General features: G+C 36.1%; 1 protein-coding gene across 1 annotated transcript in view; it reads right to left on the bottom strand.

Moving 5' to 3' along the window:
• Positions 1-23,755, bottom strand: part of col9a2 (procollagen, type IX, alpha 2) — a 36,188-nt gene extending 12,433 nt beyond the window's left edge. The window contains exons 1-21 of the mRNA XM_088329149.1: positions 23,593-23,755; positions 21,954-22,028; positions 20,070-20,105; positions 19,932-19,994; positions 19,490-19,543; positions 15,448-15,483; positions 11,135-11,158; positions 11,001-11,054; positions 10,851-10,904; positions 9,427-9,477; positions 9,299-9,355; positions 9,180-9,233; positions 8,507-8,560; positions 8,370-8,423; positions 6,711-6,764; positions 6,577-6,630; positions 5,063-5,116; positions 4,935-4,988; positions 4,810-4,863; positions 1,938-1,982; positions 1,800-1,853 (exon numbers count right to left, since the gene is read on the bottom strand). Coding sequence (XP_088185275.1) covers positions 1,800-1,853; positions 1,938-1,982; positions 4,810-4,863; positions 4,935-4,988; positions 5,063-5,116; positions 6,577-6,630; positions 6,711-6,764; positions 8,370-8,423; positions 8,507-8,560; positions 9,180-9,233; positions 9,299-9,355; positions 9,427-9,477; positions 10,851-10,904; positions 11,001-11,054; positions 11,135-11,158; positions 15,448-15,483; positions 19,490-19,543; positions 19,932-19,994; positions 20,070-20,105; positions 21,954-22,028; positions 23,593-23,664 — 1,107 coding nt within the window. The 5' untranslated portion in view covers positions 23,665-23,755. The remainder of the gene's footprint in view (positions 1-1,799; positions 1,854-1,937; positions 1,983-4,809; positions 4,864-4,934; positions 4,989-5,062; positions 5,117-6,576; positions 6,631-6,710; positions 6,765-8,369; positions 8,424-8,506; positions 8,561-9,179; positions 9,234-9,298; positions 9,356-9,426; positions 9,478-10,850; positions 10,905-11,000; positions 11,055-11,134; positions 11,159-15,447; positions 15,484-19,489; positions 19,544-19,931; positions 19,995-20,069; positions 20,106-21,953; positions 22,029-23,592) is intronic.
• Between the last annotated feature and the right edge of the window lie 231 nt (positions 23,756-23,986).

Genomic DNA, 23,986 nt, shown 5'->3' with positions numbered 1-23,986 from the left:
GTTGCATGACATGTTTGATAAACTTGAAAAAAATGATCTTGTAGTTAACTATTTTAAGAGTAATTTATATCTATGTCATTACTTCTGGAGAATATTACTACTGTATGTGTAAAGCTCATAATAGTCAGACGACTTCATTTTTTTGAATAGGTCTATATATAACAATTTCATATTCAAACCACTTATCAAAATCAAAAAAAATATCGGTCATAACATGTTATATTTTTATTTTATTTAAGTAAAAATACAGAAAATTATATCATGAAATGTGGATTATTTTAGGCCTTTTTTTTGTTTTACTTCTCTATTTTAATAAGATTATTTTTAAAGTATATAATGTTGTAAATAAATATTATAATGAGCAAAACTAGAAGCAATTAAAACAATACCATTTAAAGAGGAATATTAATATTTTACTCTGAAATATTAATATATTCCTAATCCTGAAAATAACATTAATTTTTGCAATGTTTTCTTATTTTTGCTTTCATATTTGACACAAATATATTTCTTAAAAAATATTATACAATTAGAAAACAGAACTATAATGAGCAAAATTAGCAATAAAACAAAATAAATTTAGTTCGAAAATATTAATATAAGAAAATAGTTTTACAATTGGTTAGTTATCCTTAAAATTCATAAATGTTATTTTATTAAAATAATGTACGTAATAATATCCTGAAATTGTAATCTTCATTTTTTTTACTTTCAGGTTTTACTAAAATATATTCCTTAAAGTGGGGGCGGCGGTAGCTCAGGAGGTAGAGCGATCGTTTTAGGATTAAGGGATCCCAGTTCGAATCCCGGCTTGTCCGTGTTACATGCCGAAGTGTCCTTGGGTAAGACACTGAACCCCCAATACCCCCAATAAGCAGGTTAGCACCTTACATGGCTGCACAGATCACGGCCGCTATTGGGAAATGTGAAGCACAATGTAAAGCGCTTTGGGAAGTCATTGACTTGAAAAGCGCTATGGAAATGCAGATCATTTCATTTCATTTCAACATAAAATAAGAAAATAACTATGATTATAGTGAGCACGAATAGCAGGAATTGAAACAAGACCATTCTATTCAGAAATATAAATATTTTAGTAAGCGCTATCAATATTATACTATATTTTATCCTCAGTATTCTTGTTTTTAGATTGTATTCATATTTTACAAAAAAAATATTTATTAAAGTATATTATAACAAAAAAATAATAATGAATATGATTCAAACTCATCCAAAAATAAAAGAAGACACATTAGGATGGACATATGACTACATTAATTGAAAGGATGGATATTTTACTATTTTTTTTCTATTTGCAATATTTTTATTTGACTTTTAGTTGTGTAAGAATGTTTGTCCACAATTTTTTTTCCTGCTCATATTTTGTTTTCAAATGGTTAAACGAAATGAAGATACTACACATCATTATAATTATTAGTATTCCTATTTTTTCATAGCATTATTGTTTTTTTGATCATCATCATTAATGCTATTTCTAATGTATTATTTTCATATTATTACTATTATCACTATTCATCCATCCATCCATCCATCCATCCATTGTCTTCCGCTTATCCGAGGTCGGGTCGCGGGGGCAGCAGCGTTAAAAGGGAAGCCCAGACGTCCCTATCCCCAGCCACCTCCTCCAGCTCATCCGACGGGACCCCGAGGCGTTCCCAAGCCAGCCGAGAGACATAGTCTCTCCAACGTGTCCTGGGCCGCATTATCACTATTATAATTATCATATCCATTTTGATCCCTTTTATTATGAAAACATGATCTGTAGTGTAGTGTATCACCATAGGTCCAGAGGAACCAGGGGAGCCGGCTAAGCCTCTAGGTCCAGGTTCTCCCTAGAAAAAAAAAGAAAAAGAAAAGTGCAACATAAATGCATGGAAAACTGAAATTGGTGAATTTATCGAGAAAAAAAAAAGTACTTTAACTCCTGGGCCACCTTTGGCACCGGGACTCCCTGGTAATCCCTGTAAGCAGAAAACAATTGTATTCAATCAGTACCAATATATCGTGGTGTTTTTTTTTTATGTTTGATTTCAGTAGCTTCCACACAAAATAAATTTCAACTGGAATAACAGTAATTGACAGAGAACACTCGAATAAAACCTGCATATTCGAACTGAAGAACAAAACTCATTTTTTTCTCTTGACAAGCCCCACCCCTGACGTCATCTCAGCTGTGTCGTTTTTCAGTTCTGCTCCGAGTTGTTTCCGCAACCTGTTTTCGGATCAAGTGAACATTCAAGATGACAACTAGGATGCTGAATATTTGTTACTGTGCTGAAAGAAAACGCGAATGAATGTTTTTCCAAGTGAAATGTGAGCCCTATATTTCTCTTTTGCCATAAGTCGGAAGTTGTCTCTTTGCCGCGGTAACAGATCAAATTGCATTCACTAGTCATCGTTACCAGAGGATTAAAGGGAATTTCAGAGACTTGAAATTGCTAATAACACCCATGATACTGACATATAAATGAAGCGTTCTATTCGGGTGTATACATTTTGGATATAATTGGTTGGTGAAAAATATTTCTTTTTAAGATATTTCCATAGTAGAATTTTAGTAGTATATGTGTAGTATTTCTTTTAGCATTTAGGGAATTATAAATTCAGGATATAATTTGTTGGTGAAAAACATTTATTTTTGTGGTATTACTTTAGTATTTCTGCAGTATTATTTTTGTACTTCTTTCATAGCAGTATCTTTGTAGTAGTTCCATGGTAGAATTATTGTAGTATATCCATAGTATTTTGATAACAGTAGTATTTCTGTCTTATAATTTCTGTAGCAGCATTTTTGTGGTATTTCTCTCGTAATATTTTGGTTATAGTATATATTTATTATAGTATTACTGTAATAGTAGTTTTTCGGTGTTTTTTTTTGAATGGGGAAAAAGTCTTGTATAAGGTGGCTTTTTTAGGCACTAAAATACGTATTTAGAGTTGTAGTAACTTTATTTACGGTTACATATATTGTCATTGTATTTTGATAATTTGCCTGGCCGGATAAAAAGGCTTGACGCATGTGCACATAGTTTGACTACCCATGTATTATATGAATAATGTGGAACACATTGTGGAAAAAAGCAGCTCGCCTTTTCCCCCGGTGCCCAAGCAAACAAAGAAACTGTTTAAAGCTGCAGTCTTTAAAATGTTGCAAAAAAGTAGTCCAGAATGTTCGGTACGTCTTATTAGTCTTTCCGCTGATTCTCCTATTTGTGGCAAATGCGATTCCGACAGATATTTTGGTGCATCTCATCACAGTGCTAAAAATGGGACTATTACACAATGCCGTTTGTATCACCAGCGTTGCAAAGACCGCCCGGCGAAACTTATCATTACCGCGTACCATTACCCCCCGAGTCGGAACGTGAAGGGCGACTGGTTCTATTGCGATAAATCAGTATGTCACTAAAGTTTATCTCAAAGTACTTCCAATTCTAGAACAAATTAGGTCATGGGGTCTCCGCCAACCTGGAGGAGAGCCCGGAAAACAAAGCAGCGGAATATAAATTCTGCCGTGTTGATTTCCAGGGAGGAAACAATTCGAATACGTGGCCGGCGTGTCAACGGCTGTTGATTGTTGAGGACTGATAATGCCATATTTATAAAGAAATGTAGACATAAATAAATATCAACAAATACATCCCATATAAATAGATAAAACATTCTGCTTTTTATTTTTTCATTTGTTACTGATGGTATTTACTTGGTCAAGTATGCTTCTATATATTTTGTTATGTACTTTGTCATTGATTTATCTCATTATTTATTTTGTGGTGTATTTGTCATGTATCTTGTAAAGTTTTTATTTTTTTCAAGTATTTTGTCATGTTTGTTCTTGTGTGTTTTGTCGTGTATTTTGTCACTCATATTGTCATTTATTTATCTAAGCGTTTCTTTTTTTCATATATTTTGTCATGTATGTCCTTGTGTATTGTGTGTGTATATATTTTGTCATGTATTTATTCATGTAGTTTTTTGTATAGTCATCTTATTTCTAATTGTTTGATTCTGTATTTTGACAGGTATTTTGTCATGTATTTTGTGATGCTTTGGTTCAAGAATTAAAAGTAATTTATTTGGTATTTTATTTTGTCGTTTTTTTATTAAGTCATGTATGTTGTCATGTATTTGTTTTGTTGTACTTTGTCATATATTTTGTCACTTATTTTGTGATTTGTTGATTATTTCATATATTTTGTTATGTATTGTGTCATATGTTTTGTCGTGCAATTTGTCATTGTGTGAATTTTGTCATTTATTTTTATTTGTTTTATTTTTTTGTATAGTATTTTTTGTTGTGTATTTTGTCAGGTATTCATTTTGTATTCTGTCATGCATCTGTTAATGTATTTTGTAATTAATTTGCTAATTTATTGTCATGTATGTTCTTGTGTATTGTGACATATGTTTGGTCATGGATTTTTTGATGTATTTTGTAATTCATTTTGTTAATTTATTTTCTCACTTTTTATTTAGTTAGGTTGTTAGGTTGTTAGGTTGTTGTGTGTCTCTTTTGTTGTATTTTGTCATCTGTTTGGTCATGCAGTTCGTCACGTATTTTGTTATGTATTTTGTCGTGTAAATTGTTATTTATTTTGTCGTAACAAAATGTTATATAAATAAGGGGACGGGTAAAACTGGATGAGCTTTTTATGTATAAGATATTTGTTCATTATAGTATTGAAGGGCATACATTTGTATGTGTTTATTTAAACGTGTATTTCTACACATTGCAGGATCGGTCCTCGAATAGTGAATTGTATGACTCCGTCTTCACAAATCACTCACCGCTGTTCCCTGAGGACCTGGTGGACCTGGCATCCCGGCCTGGCCTGGCCCACCCTGCCAAAAGTCACAGAAATGAGAACAGGAATATCTATGCCTGACGAAAAAACAGCAGTCCGGCGCTTTACTTTGAGTCCAGGAATTCCAGGTGTGCCGTCTTTTCCGTCGATTCCAGGCAGGCCCTGAAAATGCCAGCGGACGTCAATTGGCATAGCTCGTTCAAAGCGAGCCAAGCACACACAAAAGAAAAACTCACATTGTCTCCTTTTTTGCCAACCGCGCCCTGTGGGCCCTGGATACCGCGGCTGCCCTGCAGGTAAAAACCAGACGAATGTTAATCTACTGTAACTTCCTAAAAACAGACTACAGAGAATACCTGTTTAAAAGCAGTAGTCGCAAATTTTAGGAAGAAACTCTACTTTGCTTTTTTACATGGGATTTTAAGCCAAAAACTACATTTCTTACATTAAAAAAGTATATATATATATATATATATATATATATATATATATATATATATATATATATATATATATATATATATATATATATATATATATATATATATATATATATATATATATATATATATATATATATATATATATATACAGAAAAGTAACAAATTGTGCCAAGAGTAAGACGCTCGCTGTCAATCTAATTAAACTACCGCAGCAGTCAATATTAATTAAATTGGCATTAACATATACGCATAAACATTCTCAAAACTCAATATAAGGACTAAACTTCAGAAGCCCGTACAGTGCATATGCTGAGCCATGCGACAGATCTTAAGCTTTCCCATCCCTTGCGCACATGACAAGGTGATAGAGGAGACCAAGTGTTGCTACTACTACATAAAACTGACATAAATGCTTGGAATCTTTCTAACAAGTAGTATTAGCTGATCAAGTATTTTAGTGTGGCAGCAATTTACTAATCATCATGTATATTTTTCCTATTACCCTGAAGACTGACGTCATATTAGGCTGTTATCCGTCTGATAACCCTCAGCCCTATAGCTATTGTGTACCCCTCCTTCGTGATGAACTATTGTGGCATGCATTTGATGTAGTAGTAGCAATGTTTGGTCTCTTTATCTCTTTGTCATGTGCGCAAGGGATGGGAAAGCTTAAGAACAAGCACATGTGTTCAGGCAGTTTTGATTGTACAGGCTTCAGAATTTTAGTCAGTTCTGTACATAGATTAGATTAGCTTAGATTTGTTCAATGGTCCCCTTAGAGAAAATCACTCACACCAACTGTAACTGGGGTGAAACAACAGCATTGCATGACAAAAACAGCAGAAAGAAAAACATATATGACAGTGGGACAATTAGGGTTGACTGATTGAATGGATCAGCAGGCCTTGCTGTTTAGAAGGGTCATGACAGAGGGAATCAGGCTTTTCCCTAGGTGGCGAGGGAATCTTATTGTGCTGTATATGTGGCCTGAAAGTCGCGGGATAAGGTACTGATGTAGTGGGTGAGTGATAACCTGGAGTATTGTGTATGCTAGTAGGATGATGGACCTGTTATTTAAGTCTGAGAGGTTAGGCGCTGGTAGGCCGATGATTTTAGCTAATATGTAATTTTTACTTGTGAGTTTGGTCCAGTTAGTGACAGAGAGTATATTAAAAACAAACGTATGGAGGAGTACATGAAGATGGGCTGAACAATGCTTTGGCACAATAGTACATTAAGGTTTTTTTTAAGAGAATGTATTCCTGTATTTTCAAATCACACATCAGCAGGCCATTTATTTCACTTACTTTATCTCCCTTGTCTCCTGCTTCTCCCGGTGCACCCTGGGGTCCCTCCTCGCCCTGGTTGAAAAATGTCACCTTACACCCTTGCGCGTACTTCCCCTTTGTAGCCACAAACCTGTGCTCGTATGGATTCTTACAGGAGGTCCCGGGATCCCTACAGGTCCGTTGATGCCCTTGTAACCGCGTGGTCCCTGCGGAAAAGAGCAAAATAGGATTAAGTGTCCGTTCTACTCCTTGTGGTGATGAAGGGGCAATTAGCGCAAGGCTAAGTCGACTGATAGGGCATGCAAAAAAACGAGGGGGGAAGGGGCGTTTTGGCTCTGGCGCTAACCCAGCTAGCATGGCTAACGGTAAGTGTAAGACAGATAGCCGCGGAGGATCATTAACTGCAAAGTAGACCCAGATAACCCCGACTCGTTAGAGTAGGCGAGAGATGTGCTGTGGCATCATTTCCACGTGTCCCCGTTGCTGCTAACAGATGATGTTTGCATATCCGCTACATGGTTGGCCAAATTTTAAGTGATATTAGCCATAAAAAAAAAAAAAATGGAGCCACAAAAAATTAAATGGTTTTTAAAAGCCTTAAACGGAGGGCAACACATACAGTGTAAATGAACTGTATATATCTGTATTAATTTAATTGAGAATATTTGCATCATAAAACCATATCATTTTCCACTATCAAACATTTTTGAAAAACCGCCAGGTAGCCACTAGGGAGGGCCAAAGGGAGCAGGGTCAGCAACAGGCCGATCCACAGGCCACCGTAACAGGCTGTGATAGAATTCCCGCCTCTTTTTAGAGAGCAGGCTGTTTTGGCTCGGCTCTCTAAAAAGATCCAGGTCGTTTGGTTTTTGAATGATTCATCTGTTTACTTATTTTAGTTTGCTTTTAATTAAATAGTACCAAAATAATAAAATATCATCCATCAACATTAATACATTTTTAAAAATGTAATATGCTACAATAATATTATAGTCTTTATTGTTTCAAGATACAGTTAACTTTTCCCTAATTTAAACGTTCACGTTTTTTATAGTAAGCAATCATTACAAACATGATGCGTCATTTATTTACCATAACGAGCACCTTTGAGAGAGATAGAGAGAAAGGAAAAAAGAGAACATGAAAGAGAGAAAAATGGAGGTAGAAAGAGAGAGAAACAAAGAGAGATAAATAGAGGGAGAAGTAACGGGAAATAGACTGACAGAGAGAACAAGAGAAAGGGAAAGAAAGAAAGACTGTCAGATAGCCTGATAAAAAGAGAGAGAAGGATAGAAAGAGGGAGAAAGGAAAAGAGTGAGATAACGGGGAAGAAAGAGTGACCAAATAAGAGAGAGAAAACAAGTGAAAAAGAGTGACAGAGAAAGAGAGATAGAGTTATGTAAAAAAAGAGAAAGGTAGAACAAGGAGAATGACAGAGAGAGATAAAGAAAGTTAAAGAGTACAAAGCAAGAAAGAAAGCAAGAAAGCAAGAAAGACAGAAAGAAAGAAAGAAAAATTAAGCAAAAGGAAGAGGGAGATAGCGGGAGCAACAGAAGGTGACAGAAAATGAGAGAGATTGAGGTAGAAAATGAAAGAGATAAGGAAGGGAGTGACAAAAAGAGAGACAGAGAACAAGAGTGCGAAAAAGTTGAAAAAGAGAAAGATAGTGAGCCGGTTCCTTATTGACGAGGAGCCGGCTCCCGTCGTTCCCTTTAAAGAGCCGTTTCCTTTCCCGAACGACACATTAATAGCTTGGAGCTTGAAATGAGATCAGCCTCAAAAGAAAAAAGTGGACGATAAAGATTTCTCACCGCCTCTCCTTTAGGACCCATCATGCCTGGGTAACCTCTAACACCCATTGGACCCTGAAAGGAAAAGACTTTTAACATATAGTCAGCCATTTAGTCCAACTAATTGAGTCTTAAACACCGAATGATCGTTTTCATACCACAGGTCCCGGAATGCCTTGCTCTCCAGACATTCCCGTTTCCCCTTTGATACCCTAAAAATGGATTAGTAAATCATTTATAGATATTTTGGAGGATGAGAAAAAAACTAAGTGATCAATTTGCATTGGCTAGCTAGCTAAAATGATTGGAAAGAAACATGCATTCAATAAGAACACTTAGGAATCAACTCAAAAATGCATTTGATAGGGACACTGTGTAATATTTGACCACTTGTCTTATTGTGTAGTGCAGCGAGTGCTATAAAGCACAATGAAAAATACAAACTATAGAGATTCAAAATTACCCAAATGTATCATATTTTTTTCATTTATGTACCCAGCCTTTTTGAAGTCTTTCGGTACCCGTAGAAGAAATTGTCAGCAAATAAGTCAACTCCCTTCTGGTAAGCCTAATGTTATGCAAAGTCAATGCCAATTCCTCACCGTACTATTATTTTAATATTTTTTTATCTGATTGGTTGTGTATTTTTACTAATTATTTAAATACATTTTTCATTACCAGGTGGTGATCATTAATACAACATGTCCCTTTAAGAGATAAACCTATGGTTAGCAGCTTTTTAACAGTGTGTTTATAATGTTTAATGAGCAGTATCGGCACACAATATCAGTTATTGGCGGATCACAACCAATAATCTGTATCCTTTCTCACCGATTTTCCGATACTACCCGGATCTCCAAGAACTCCCGGTCGTCCTTTGTGGCCCTTAAACACAAATGATCGAGTCAGTATACTGGAAAACCTGAAAAAAATCCAACAGAGAGACTTACTTTGACTCCCTGAAGTCCCACTGGGCCCTTTGGTCCTGCTGGGCAGTTGAGAGGACACTGTTGTAGAGAGCGACATTTGTCAGGTTAAATATATTCGTCACAAATGGTTTTACGGTAAAAGGGTTGACCTGGAAATCGGCGCTTCCTTCTTCTCCACCGATGAACTTCCCGGGTGGGCCCTAGGAGAGAGAGGATCGTGGACTACTGAAACCTTTATTCTGTGTTTTATATCGGACAACTGCGAAGTGGTTCCTAATTTTGACAATCATTAAGTCTCCTGATATCAGCCAATCATATTGTTGTTCTTTGATAACCACAACCCATAGAGTTGCTTTCCGTCTTGTAACGTTGAATATTTAATAAAAAAGAGGGGGCTGAGGGGAAGTCTTTAAAAAAGAGATTACATTCTTTTATCCGAAGGATTCTCTCCCTGATCTCCTTGCTAGTTCAAATCCTTTAATGTGTGCTCTCCTTATTTTAAGTATCTACTAATGTTTAAACTTAACAGCTACAACTGTTCTTGTTTCATAAATGACAACAAAGATCTGTGGGGCTCCTATTTCAAAGTCAAGGCTCTGGGGCTGGATGTGGCCCCTGAGAGGGGTTTCTAAATCCCAAAAGATGATCTCGAGGCATTATTGTATAAGACACTAGATTTTGTGTATATTTTCACTGAATGATACTTCTTGAAAAATGTTTTTGTTTATGGTTAAGAGATGTTTGTATTTTATTGTTTGTCATGCCTGAATAATAGAAAAAATACGAAACGTTTGCTCATACATCACAAAATGTATTATCATAAGTATTGAGAACCTATTTAGCTTTTGCGCTTAGCTGTTATCTTTAGTATTTATATTGTCATTACTTTGGGGGCTGCTAGCTGTTACTAGCACAACATTAGCAACTAGTTCAGCTTAAGCAGTGATTCCGTTACAAGTTGTATTAGCATTAACAAAAACATTTGAACATTGAAAATGTAAAAACACAATTATTTCTTATTTTAGGTATTTTTTTCTTTGATTTTTGGATGTTAATCTAAACTGAGCACATATTTAGCTTTAACATATAGTTGTTAGCTGTACTTAACGTTTCACAGAACCCTTACACATCTGGATCATCTGGATGCACCTAGGACGCAACTCTGGACAACTTTCTCCTCTGCTGACAGTTCCTGGCCTGTTTTTGGGTCATGTTCATGTTGGTACCAGTCCGTTCCTAATATTGCTGGCCCAGTTCCTTTTTTTTAGCTTCAGCATTGGCTAGCATTGCTTTTGGGGTTGAACCGTGAACTGTAACTCGCACATTACCAACTAGCATTAGCATTGTCTTTCAATCTAAACAACAATGAGTCCAGCCCTTTACTGAGAGTTACATTTTTGATTTGCCCCTCTGCCAATTAGTCTCTAACTGCCATGCTTTAGAGAGTTGTATATGTTTCCTCTTCATCTCACAGATTAAATGATAGTAGATGTTTGCGTTACTGTATTTTTCCTTGCTCGGATTCATCTGTCAGCATAATCTACCTTGATGAATAAAGAGAAAAAAGACTTACTGGCCTGCCCGGAACCCCAGGCAATCCCGGAGGTCCAGGTGGTCCCATCAAACCCTGTAAAACAATAAAAAAAAAATACAAAAGTTCAGCCTGATGTTGCCGAATTTAAGAACATTTGAAAGTTATTTGCCCATCAAAATAAGCACTTACTTTTGGTCCGATTGGTCCAATTTCACCGGGAAGTCCAATTGGCCCCGGGGCACCCTGAATAATCGAGACAATAAAATCCACACCGCAAACAGCATATGTCCTGGAACACGCTCAGTTTTAAACGATACACTTACTGCAAGTCCAGGGAGGCCGGGTCCCTGTGTGAAAGAGGGGAACAAAGGCATCATATTTGTATAGTGATAATGTTATAATCGGATGTTTTGCACTACAAGGCGTATGTGATTATAAATCGCACCCCCGGAAAAGTACTTTTTGGGCGAATATTTTTCATATATAAAGCACACTGTGTCATGGTTGCCATGACGCCCACTCGGTCCTGTTCCCTGTTGGCATTTCCTCTCCACTATTGTTCCCGTTTATTTTTGTCCTGTTTAATATAGGTTTCCAGTTTTGTTCCCATCCATTTTTGTCCTGTTTATTATTCTCTTCAGTTGTCATTCCCGTCTAGTTTGTTCTGTTTTATTTTGATATCCTGTTTCATCATCAACCCCGTCTGTCCCGTCCTGTCTGGTATCGACCCCATCCGTCCGATATCTACTCGGGCAATTGGTATCGATCTTGTCGGCCTCTGGCTTTCAATCATTTCACGCCAGACTGCTGCCTAACGTGCATGACTCCCCATTTCCCGTAAAATAAAAGGCTTGTGTGAGAAACGTCAAGCGGTTGGGTCCTGATCCTGTTCTGGTTCATGACACACTAGACTATAAGGTGCTACAGCAAGACCTACTGTATGACCGTTGCACATTTACGGAATGTATTAGAGCAACGATTGATCAGCCGCTCACCATAAGAGCAAATTTTGTATGCAACAGGAAACGAACCATGGGTCACTGCAGGAACAGCTAACCACCAGTTATACAAATGCTATATGAAAAGGCATTCGACTTTATCCTATTATCACTTACTGATGGTGCCCAACCCAGAAACGAATGTCAGAGAATGCAAAAATTCCAAAAGTCGTCCTAAATGATCTATTAAGGCAAAGAAAGCTCGATGAGGGAAACAACAATTTGGTATATTTGATGTATAGGAAACGTTGTTTCCCTCATTGTGCTTTTTGTGTGTTTATTTGTATCTTTTCAGGACAAGTTTCTGTTTTCCCTATTCTGTAATATCCGTTTGTAACACTGTAAAAATAGTGGGATAATGAGATCAAATCAAATGCCTTTTCGTATCAGATGTATCACTGTTAGTCTAGTAGTTAGGTACTAGTTTTCTCACCCTAGTCTGCTTTGTAATTTTGATCAGCAATGTTTTTCAATGTATCAATCGATGCACATAACCAGTAGAATACAGCACAGCTACATGTAGTAACGCAATGTATAAATATTGTATGCATTTCCACTATTATCTGTATAATCTGGCCAATTTTCCTCTTTTTAGGTATATCTTTATCACTTGCATTGAAAAACTGCTACTGCCGAGTAATTCCTTGTGCTGTGTCAGCACAACAAACAAACCCTCGATCGGTTTACATTTTCGTTTCATTTGGCAATGTAATGACAATGTAATTAAGTGCGGGAGCTTTCTTGTGAAACGAAGGGCCCACGGCACCAAATCTTGTGCCTCCGCCATGCATGAATTACTACCACCTACTCCCTTTTCTTCTACCGTGACATGAAGTGACTCCGAGGATATTCTCAGTTTGATGGAGACGGATTCCCCCCTGCTGGTTATAGACCAGATTACAGTTTAACTGGGAGAAATGGAGCAAATGCAGTTACACCGTGGCTGATGGACAATAATGGTGGAATATTACGTAGTAACAATGTTAAATCCATACGGGACTTCAATCCATCCAGATTTGGTTTTAATGCCATTTCAAAGCGGTTTGTCTCCATACCAGCTGAAATACTCAAATATCAAGACATACACTCTTACATATTTCCACCTCTTTAAAATGGGATACCTATTCTGGTAAGCAATTGCATTTGGATTAATCATACAAAACAAGAACAATGACAGAGCATTAAATCCCATTTTATGTATGGATATTTGGGGCAATGAAATATTAAAAATGTAAAGACTAGGTTTTTTTAATGTTGACAACATTTTTGGGGGGGCGTTTTAATGTTTAAATATAAGAGGCATTCTTGATGTCCAAGTACGTTAAAAAACATACCTTGTTGTTTTTCTTTTGTCAAATGTGGTCAACATTTAATAGGGTAGTATTTCCATTTAAAGGGACAGTGTGTATATTTGATCACTCGATGTTGCTGTACTGTCTAGTGCCGGGGTCAGCAAACTTTTTGGTGTGGAAAACCACTTTCAAATTTCCTTGTAAATAAGTGTGCCACACCAAGATTAATGACTCGCATAACATGTTTTTAATATCCAACAGAGCTGTCATTTTACACCAGTCCAAATATACAACGTGGAAATACATGTCAACCGTTTTTGAACGAACGTACACTTTTATTTATAAAGAAGTTCCGTGGCACACCGTCCATCAAAAATGTTTGAAAATTAAGTTATGTCAAATATTTCCCTGTATTACCGCATAAGCAGATAATTGGTCTATAAAAAGAAGACAATAATACTTAAAATAAAAAGGATGATCTGCTTTATGTTTTTATTTTTTACAGTGCAATCTTAAACAGCTTTGTTAAACAAATTAAGTTATTCAATGTACTGTGCTACCTCAAGAGCAGATAATTAGTCTATAAAAAGTATATCAAAATCTACTGCCACTCACTGATATAAATGACTATTAGAGTTCCTCGTCTAAAGATTGCAAAACATACTGATTAATGACCTGAATTTTTGGAAAGATAAAATTGGGCAAATTCCAGCGGCACCTAGACAAAACACTGATATAACTTACCAATTTATCTTCCACTATTCTTGTTCATCAATCGACTAAAAAAGGAATATGAATAACAAGTGGAAAGGCCTGTAGCTTTCCCTGACTTTAACTTTTTGCCACAAGAATTAACCAGAATCAACCATTCTTCATTACCAATAAACTACAATCAAAAAACAAGTGCTATGGACAGCTACCATACCATTCATAAATGATATCTTGTTGCAGAAAATATCAAAACTTAAAATAACAGCAGCAAAGCATAAGGCATGCGCGCACACACACACGCACACACACGCTTCTATAAAATATTCGCCATCAGTAAATGGTTTTCTGTGCTTTGCTATGCAGTGAGCAATGTGATAACTTGCTTCAGTGGTGGTGTTTTTTGCAGTGACAAAGGTTTTCTAGGGTCTGTGTTTGTTTGCCGTACTTGGACACGGCGCGTTTTAATGTCTCTGCCTTGAATTCATGTTCATATTTCGTCTCGTAAGGACGTTGAACACTCGATGCGCGAGGTACAACGCTCTCGGGGCATAATGCAAAAAACAGCACGGTCATTTTTTGCACAAAGCCCCAGGCATCTGTCTACGCTGGCTGGAAAGAACGCGATGTTTTTGCTCGAGGAGCTGTCAAGATTCGTTCATTTATCGCGCACATGTTTTTCGTTGGCTGGGTTAAAACACGGATCTCTCCTCTGCGAGGCGCCGTTCAAACACACACTGACACAGAACCCACCTAAAGCCTATTGTAAAGCCTCTAAATAACACGTCACGCAACTGAAAATGTCTAAATTTCAGGTAAAAATGCGCATTTTTAAAGTATAATCATTATTATTTTGCCGTGCGCTCGCATGCCACTGCTTAACCCCTCGCGTGCCACTGCTGGTTGCCGACCCCTGGTCTAGTGCAACCGAAAACAAGTTCTAAAAGGTACAAAGAAGAAAACAGTCCATGGAGACTAAACGTTAATAAAATGCACCATTTTAGGTCTTATTTTTTTGCCCAGTCGCTTTGATCCTTTTAAGTCTCCTGAGCAGGAAGATGGCAGAAAATAATGTCAGCTCCATCTCAGTGAGCTTCATGTTATGTGAAAATAAATCCAAATCCCTCAACCTATTAATATGAAAAATATTAAATTTATATGAGAGTCCGTGTTTTTTTCCTTATAATTTAGAACAATATTGTTTTTTTTAAGAAGATTTTTTTTTACCACTCTTTTAGACTGAATCTTTTCAGACATTTTTTCCTGAGAAATACAGTTGCAATTAATACTTTCACAATAAATACATCTCCTAATTTTGTCCCATACGTCATTATGAATTAAGTCATTGAGCACAGCTTAAGCAGAATCTTCATTTTCTTATATCCATTTGTAACACTGTAAAAATGAGATCAAATCAAATGCCTTTTTGTACGTCAGCTGTATCACTGTTAGTCTAGTGATTAAGTACAAGCTCCCTCACCCTGGTCTGCTTTGTAATTTTGGTCAGCAATGTTTTTCACTTTATCAATCATTGCACAACAAGCATAAGGAATTCTAGCGAGTAATTTAATGATAGTATTGATCAACCTGCATTTATTACATCAGATTTTAAATAAAAAAAATGATAATCATACTCACAGGTCTGCCAGGCTCACCGCTAAACCCTGGTTGGCCCTGAAACGACAAAAAGAAACAATTAATGAAATATTGCAAATATATGAAGAGAAACAATAAAAATCAAATTATTTTTAACTTGCCTTTATTGTTTATCATCCAATTCTATTGAACAAGAATCCAAACAGAGGTGCATACGGTAATCCTTACGATAATTAGAACCCGGCGTTACCATTTTTAATTACCATCCTTTAATTAACTACTTAAGCCTGTTTGGGTTATTTCCCTTTACCGCCTTCTTATACTTCCACTCCACTAGATTTTAGATGATTTTTTAATGTTTCACAATGTACTTTATCTGATTAATGTGTCAGCTATTTGGGTTACTCTGCAGATTGGTGTTATATACGAATATGAGCGGCCATAAATCCAATAACTCGGCAGGGGGGAGTTTGAAACATCTTAACGAGCACCATTAAATGCATCCCCGCTAAATCACATCGGCCATTATAATCAAACCTTCCCTTCAGAGGGGTTTCAGAGCTATGAAAGATTTAAAACAGGGGTCTCAAACTTATGGCCCGTGGGATAATAGTATTCGCCGCCAGCCATAAGACGAAAGTTTGATGTTAGCATGGTCTGTGCAAATTTGATATGGATTCTACCTTTGTGCTAAATAGTTAGCCAGGGCTATTATTTTACACGCTAATGTGACGGGCTACTTTAACCAACGGCAGTGCGTAACGGAATCAGGACCCATATGCGTAACGTTAACCACAAGTTTATTGAGATAAAGAGGAAAGGCAGCGCCCGCGATCCGGTACTCGCTGGATGTGGGAAGCAAGCCGCTCACAGAATCTGAACGTGTTCCGAATGCGGCAGTGGATCTTCCGGAGCGGGATATCGTAGTGTCGTAGATGGAAAAATAGGTTGATAGCCAGGACAGGAGATCAAAAACGTGTTCGGGTCAAAAAACAGGTCGTAGCCGGAGACAAACGGGGAAATCAGGAACGGACAGGTGGAAAACGAATGCAAAAAGCCGGACCGACGGGAGTCAGAGTCAAAATGCTTGCCTTGTAGAAAAAGATGTTAGCTGACGGACTGACAACAGGCGAGTGAAAGGACAGAGCTTAAGTAGGACAGGGAACTAATCAGGAAGCCAGCAGCGACTGGGGCCAAACGAGCGGGCACAGGTGAAGTTAATCAGTCATCATGACAGCATCGCTGACTATATGTTTCAAGAAATTGGTTTATTTTATTTTATCAATGCAATGCAATCTTCAGCGGTGCAAAGTAATAAGTTACATTTACTCTTACATTTATTTGAGGAAATTTGGGGACATTTTGTTCTAGGAGTATTTTCAAATCATGATATTTTTACTTTTACCTGAGTGGATTTGTGGAGAAGAAAGTGTACTCTTACTCCTCCACACTAGCCATAATGAAGCTTAACTTAAATCCCCTTCACAAACCGGGATAATTAACTGAACGAGACATGCTTTTCTAGGGAGTCTGTGTTGTTGAGCATAAAAAGTTAAAATTGTTGTGTATTTACTTTTATTTTACATCTTTAAAAATTTGAATTTATGTTTTAGGTCACTGTTGCCCATTGGCCCCGCTCGTTTTGCTCCAGCTGCTACTCGTTGACTGATTGGCTACACTCCTATTTAAGCTCAATGCTCTCACTCACCCGTTGACAGTCCGTCAACAAACCTCTGCACCCGCAAGATGTGTGTTTTGACTCTGTCCGGTTTCCTGCTTGTGTATCCTGTCCGGTATCGATCCCGTCTATCTCTCCCTGTTTGATATTGACTCCACTCTCCAGTGTTTGGTATCAATCCCGTCGGTCTCGTCCTGTCTGATACCTTGATACAATCTCCAGTATTGGGTATCGGTCCCGTCTTTCTCCTCCTGTTTGATATTGGTCTCCAGTCTCCAGTGTCTGGTATCATTCCCGTCTATCTCTTCCTGTCTGATATCCGTCTCCAGTCTTCTGTATCTGATATCAATCCTGTCTGGCCCGTCCTGTCCGGTATCTACCTCATCTGTCCGGTATCTGCTCGTGTAACTGGTATCGATCTCGTCGGCCTCTGGCTTCCTGTTGTTTCACGTCAGACTTCTGCCTTTCTTCTTCTGCCCAGCGATCGCCAAATCACTGGGGTTTTTGTTAACGTGCATGACTGCCCCATTCCCGTGATATAAAGCTTGTGTGAGAAACGTTACGCATCTGGGTCCTCCAGTTCTGGTTCTGACAGTTTACTGTGTTTTTCAAACAACTTGTTTTACATAACAAAGGTTTTTTTTTTTTTTGGTATTACACAGTATATTTGCCGTTTCCCTAAATATTCAATATTTTTAATTCACATTTTGTTGTGTGTTTTTCAGAGACGCTGGTTCTTGAAGTTCAAATTAAAGTTGTTTAGTATAAACAAGTTCAAAGTTTAAATGAGCTACACAACACAGTGACGTCTTGTGATACAGTTAAAAAAACAAATTTTAATTGAAGAGAATAATATATATATATATATATATATATATATATATATATATATATATATATATATATATATATATATATATAATTTTATTTTATATATTTTTTTAATTTATTTTTTTTCAAAATTATTAATTCCTTTTGTGCATACTGTTGCATGGATGTTGGTAATATACTAATTCATGGGGACTCCAACAATCTGTATTTTTTGTTTATTTTACACTGACTGACACACAAACAGTCACACAGACACACACATTGTATACAAATTCATAGCTAGCTTGTTATTCTACCTGCAGAGTACTGCTACTTGTACTTAATTGATTTATTTGATTTATTGTACTACTTGTTTTATTTAAGTACTTGAATTTAGTGGGAGGGTCGGTTGTTGGATTTCTTGTGGTGTGCATTGGGCAAGTACAGCCTCTCCAGGCCAACACATTTACCTAGATTATTTGAATCTATTTTTTCAATTAGAGGTAATGAATGCGTTGTTGATTGGAACATTGTTGATGACTTCATGACCTGATTGAAAAGCTGTTAAAACAAATATATGAACAATACGTAGAATTACTCAGCACTTGGGGATTCTTTTCACCAAGTACTTTTTTACTTTTAGAGGGTTTATTTTTACTTCTACTTGAGTCATTGATTCTGAAGTAACATTATTTCTACTTGAGTAATATTTTGGCTACCCTACCCATCTCTGGTAATCATGAACTATTTTATATAACAAAGGTTTGCTTGGGCAGGGGATGGTCAAGGCAGTCAAAGTGAAGCTTAAAAGACAGTGGATGCAGCTTGCACATACGTTTCGGTGATTTTGTTAATCACTGTGAAAGACTGGATACACAAGATCTGATTTGAATACTATTATTGTTTAATACAGTATTATTAATATGATTATTATTATAATTATGATTATACCTAAAAGCCACACATGATGCAATGCGTATTGTATCATGTGAAAGTCGATATTTCAGAAAAAAATAAACATTTTCCTCAGTGATTAAGGATATAGTATCATTGTTGTCACTGGCCACTACCTGTCAATGCCATCCATACCTGTCATCTCTCAAGAGCGGGATGATGCTTTACACCAAAAAACAACGGCAAACAGTTGATGAAGCTGCTCTTTTCTGAGTCTGATCAGGAGGCTGAGGGGGGCTGTATTTGCCCAGGACAAACCACAGGAAGTGGAACCCCTATGACCCAGTTGGTTAAGGGATCCGTGAACTGTGCAACTGGGAGGGGTAACTGAGTTACTTTTTTAAATGAAGTAAACACTGTTTCTTACTGTTGTTGGTTAATTTGACTATTATGCAATTGCTATTGGCTAATAATGTTGCCAATATTTCATTTCCACACTCTCTAGGGCGCATCTTGAATAATTAATAAAGATAAATGGTCCAGCACTCTTAGAACAGGTTGGATTTTTTTATCTGAGGGCTTTGTTCAGTTCTCTCCTGTTCTCCTTGCAAGTCACAATTAATTGATGCATTTATTCATTATTTTGAGTGCCTCCTAAGCTATAAACGTTAAAGTGTGTGTCTTCTTTTCAGCAACACCTACCTTGGGTCCAGGGTTCCCCACCGGACCTCGGTCACCCTTGGCTCCGATCAAACCCTAAAAAAGGGAGGGGGAAAAAAAGGGAAAGTCACAAATAAGTGGAATATTTCAGGCTTGAATTCACCTTGAAATAATCGCATGTGATTAATCCTGAGGGAGTGCTTGCAGGTCATTAGGAAACAAACAGGAGATTTTCAGATTCCGAAGAGGATTACCGGTTGCATGTGACCGCTCCAAAATTACGACTCAAGTTTAATTTTATCGTTATAATATTTATACATTTTACCATCACTTTTACTGAGGTCAACAACAAATATAACCATGGAGTAAAAGTTGCCTTGCATTATTACTAGTGCTCATAAATGCAACTATTGTCCTCATAAAGCGTCTACAATGATACAATCTAACAGCTTGACTTGGAAGACATAAAAAAGCACGTTTTTACATCAATGCCATTATCCCCCGGTGCACCATCGGGCCCCGGTTCTCCCGGTTCTCCTTTTTGTCCCTAAAGAAAACAAATACAGCAATTTAAAACATTGGAATGATCATTTGACATTTATAGATTCAAAATGATGCTCACTGGTGGACCAGGTTGACCAGGTGAACCTTTTTCTCCCTGTAAATAGATATAACAAATTGATTTATTTAATTCAAAATTGTTACATTGATATGATTCATGGAAGATTATGCTAATTCATTCCTTGTATTTGAAAAAAAAGAATATATTTATAATTTTTTAATCCACATATCATTCATGACATTATAGACGAGGGGTCTTCAACCATGTTCAAGCTGATTCCTAATTGGCGCAAAGGAAACCCAGTTTGATGCGCATTTCTAAAACATTCTATCATGTTATTATTATGTTGTCACTATGTTGTTACTATGTTATTACCAGGTAATTTATTGGAATTATGGATAAATAGAGTTGGTCAACCACTAGAATATAATTTTACAAAAAAATCACAATCACCCAGCACTGGTGGGCTAGCATCACATTAGAGACCTCCTAAAAAACGTTTAAGATAGAAAAAAAATAGAAGAAACAATGTAAAGAAATAAATTATACATTTTAGAATTTTTTTTAAATACAATTTTTGATTTGATATGTTTTTTTAATTGTCCTTCAATTTAATGGAGTGGTTTAAACATTACATATAATAAAATAAGAAAAGTAAAGATGTGTTGTCCTTTTTGCAGACATTTTGTCAGTTTTGATTATCTTTTAGTTATCTTTCGCATTTTAATATATCATCGTTTATTTTCAATGCCCAAAATCCCCGAAATAAAATGTGAAAAACAATATATATATCAACATTTTTAAGGTACATTTTCTTGTTTGTTTGGCAGACCATTTAGGTAATGTTTAATGTTATTTTCTTAAAAAAACAAGAATACAATAAAAGAAAAACAATAAAAAGCTATAGTTAAATTCCCTTACTCTGTAATATCTTCCTTGCAATGCTCCACACAGCAACAAGATAGGATAAAATGTTTTGGAAAAGAAAATAGTTGGATAGAAAACTAGTTTGAACTGTAAATAAATATTTGAAAATCCAATGAAGTCTAAATACAAATATATTGTTTTTATATTTGATGAAGCCATGAAAAGAAAAAAAGATGAATAATTAAAAAAAACAGTAAAACATATATTTTGAATGTTTTAATGTTGCAGCTTCCATCTTATTTTCAAATGTTTATTTATCATAATAATTATAATAAATATGATATTATGATAATATATATATATATATATATATATATATATATATATATATATATATATATATATATATATATATATATATATATACAAATATTTACATTATTATAGTTTTTGAATACATTATTATAGTTTTTGATGTTTTAGCTTTAAGCTTATTTTCACATTTGTATTCATTAAAATATATATAAATATATGTTTTAATATGTTTTAATGTTGCAGCTTTGTCTTAATTTAATATATTTATATACTGCTCCAGTTTCAAAGTTGAAAACCTACATCATAGAATATAACAATATATATAAAACATTGAAAAACACAAAATCAAAATATTTCTCATCCAAAACTACTGCATCTGACAACAAAACAAGATGTATAGCGTGCCAGATTAACACTCGGTTTATGCCGTTTCCCCCCTGCAGAATAGCAGGACCCCTCCCCCCCATGCAAACTCTGGAAAAAAAAGAAAAAAAAAACTTAAATGTATCACATCACTGCTACACAAACCCTAACTCGTTTCCTAGGGTCTGCCAAAGGTCCCTGGTCAAAGAGCCCCTCTCTTCCTGCTAACAGTGCGCCTTTGTAGCACGTTGGATATGCATTTGCTGAGCCTTCTAGTGGTAAAATTGCAGCACTGCACTTGAAGCTGGTTTGGAATTTTTTTTAGCACAAAGATGCTCTTTGTAGGGGTGATGTGGTGCACTCTGGAATGGGAAGGGGGGATGAGGGGGTAATACTCACATCTATGCCATCCGACCCAGGAGTTCCAGAAGGGCCCGGTGGTCCTGCGGGGCCCTGTGGTCCAGGTGGGCCTCTCTTAAAGGGAAGGAAAGGAGAATAAATGATGATGAAAATGTATTCTTGAACCCCCATTTTGTCCTCGTTTTTGAGAAAATCTTTGAATTTTTTTATTCAACTTAAATGAGAATACATAGAACATTATTTCTTTAAACTGTTAGGAACAATATACAACAAACACAAATCATAAAATTGAAAGTAAACAAAGTATAATTTAGAGGATTTTATTTCTGGGATTTAAACCCCAGAGTGACAGATCATTTTGACCCGAGGACAAACAATTGGGTTAAAAACATAAAAATAAATGACATTTAAAAAAAATAATAATGATAATTGTACATGATTTTCAAAAGTAAATAAATATCTACACACACTCTTAAATTATAAAGTGACTTGTTTATTTTTACATCTAAGTTGGTATATCCCAAAAGGCCGTGGTCTGGAACCCGTGGCTCGGGGCACATGTGGCTCTTGGGATAATAGTTCATTCATTCATGAATTGTGGATACATTTGTTTTTATATTAATTCTGAATGTTTTTTATGCCTTAATATTGGATTTTATTTTTATTTGTATCAGAGCTTTTCTTGTGATATGGTCCAACCTCACCCAGATCCGAGAATCAGTGGCCCCCAAGTAATTTTTGGTCTGAGACCCCTGACCTAAGACATCACATTACACAAATATACCATAGCAAATACCCACATTGCTTTTTGATTAATTGAAATAATCTATAGAAAAAATAAATACACATACAACATTTCAATAAGTGAATTATCATTGATAAAGTACAAACTCAGAGAAAAGAATATTCAATGAGGGGTACCTCAAGGCTCTATCCCTGCACACTTTTAATTTCATACATGTGGCCTTTTATTATTAATTTATTACAAAGATAAATATATATATATATATATATATATATATATATATATATATATATATATATATATATATATATATATATATATAATTGTGTGTGTGTTCCTGCTAAATGTTATTCCACTACTTTAATCGCACTATTGCTTTAATGAACTATTTTCTCATTACACTATTATTATAATTTAAGACAGTGTCTAAGCACAACCTTGAACATATTTTCACCTATTCAACTTGACAATCTTTGTCTTATTTAACTCTTTAAAGACCTTATTACGTGTATATCTTGGAGTGCCATGTCTAATCTCGTTGCATAGATTGTTTAATTATGTTCTTATAAATAACAATTAAGACAACTCAATTCAATGCTCAACAGACGAAAAAAAGGTATTCCAGAAATAAATCCCTCAGACGTCAATTGGGTGTCGTTTTGAATTGGGCCCTTCACACTTTGCTGTCAAAGTTTGTTTTCTGTGCGTGTGCCAAACAGATTTATACCAATTCAAGAAAAAATAGGGTGAAAAGGGAAACTATGGAAACTCCAAATCCGTGTCCAAAGGCAGATCGTACTCTTTTTGTGTCTGCTGCAGAAAATAATATTTTCCATTATTTTATTTTTAGACTCAGATGACTACACTTTATAATTATACTCTATAATAAAAACCCTTATCATAATAAAAAAAACAGGATTTGTCCCCACTTACCACTTGGGCCAGAACCAGGCACAGGGTCTGCAGGATTACCCAGGATTTGAGCAGGACCGAGAGAGAATCCATGGTAGGGTTTCCTCTCCTCGGTTCACCAAATCCTCTCTTCTTGTTCTCCTATTCCTTTCCAGGCCGGTGCAAAGAAAGACTGCTGGGTAAAAAAAAAAAAGGTCTCAGGAAGGTGTGGGGGTGGCAGTGGGTTGAGGGTATGTCGAGGGTATGTGTATACTCCCCCCACCCGAAACAAAAGCCAGCTAGGGAGGGTGAGCTGTAGGAAAAAGTTTTAAGATGGGGCAAAAAGAAAAATAGAGGAAAAACATTTGATTATCTGATTGGGTGATTTCTGAGTAATAAGCACCTATAGGCCCTCCCAAATGATAGGAAGACATGA

Source organism: Urocampus carinirostris, chromosome 2 (genome assembly GCF_059441175.1).
Source record: "Urocampus carinirostris isolate Australia breed hairy pipefish chromosome 2, RoL_Ucar_1.0, whole genome shotgun sequence".
Taxonomy (NCBI): domain Eukaryota; kingdom Metazoa; phylum Chordata; class Actinopteri; order Syngnathiformes; family Syngnathidae; genus Urocampus; species Urocampus carinirostris.
This window is presented reverse-complemented; position numbering and strand designations above follow the sequence as displayed.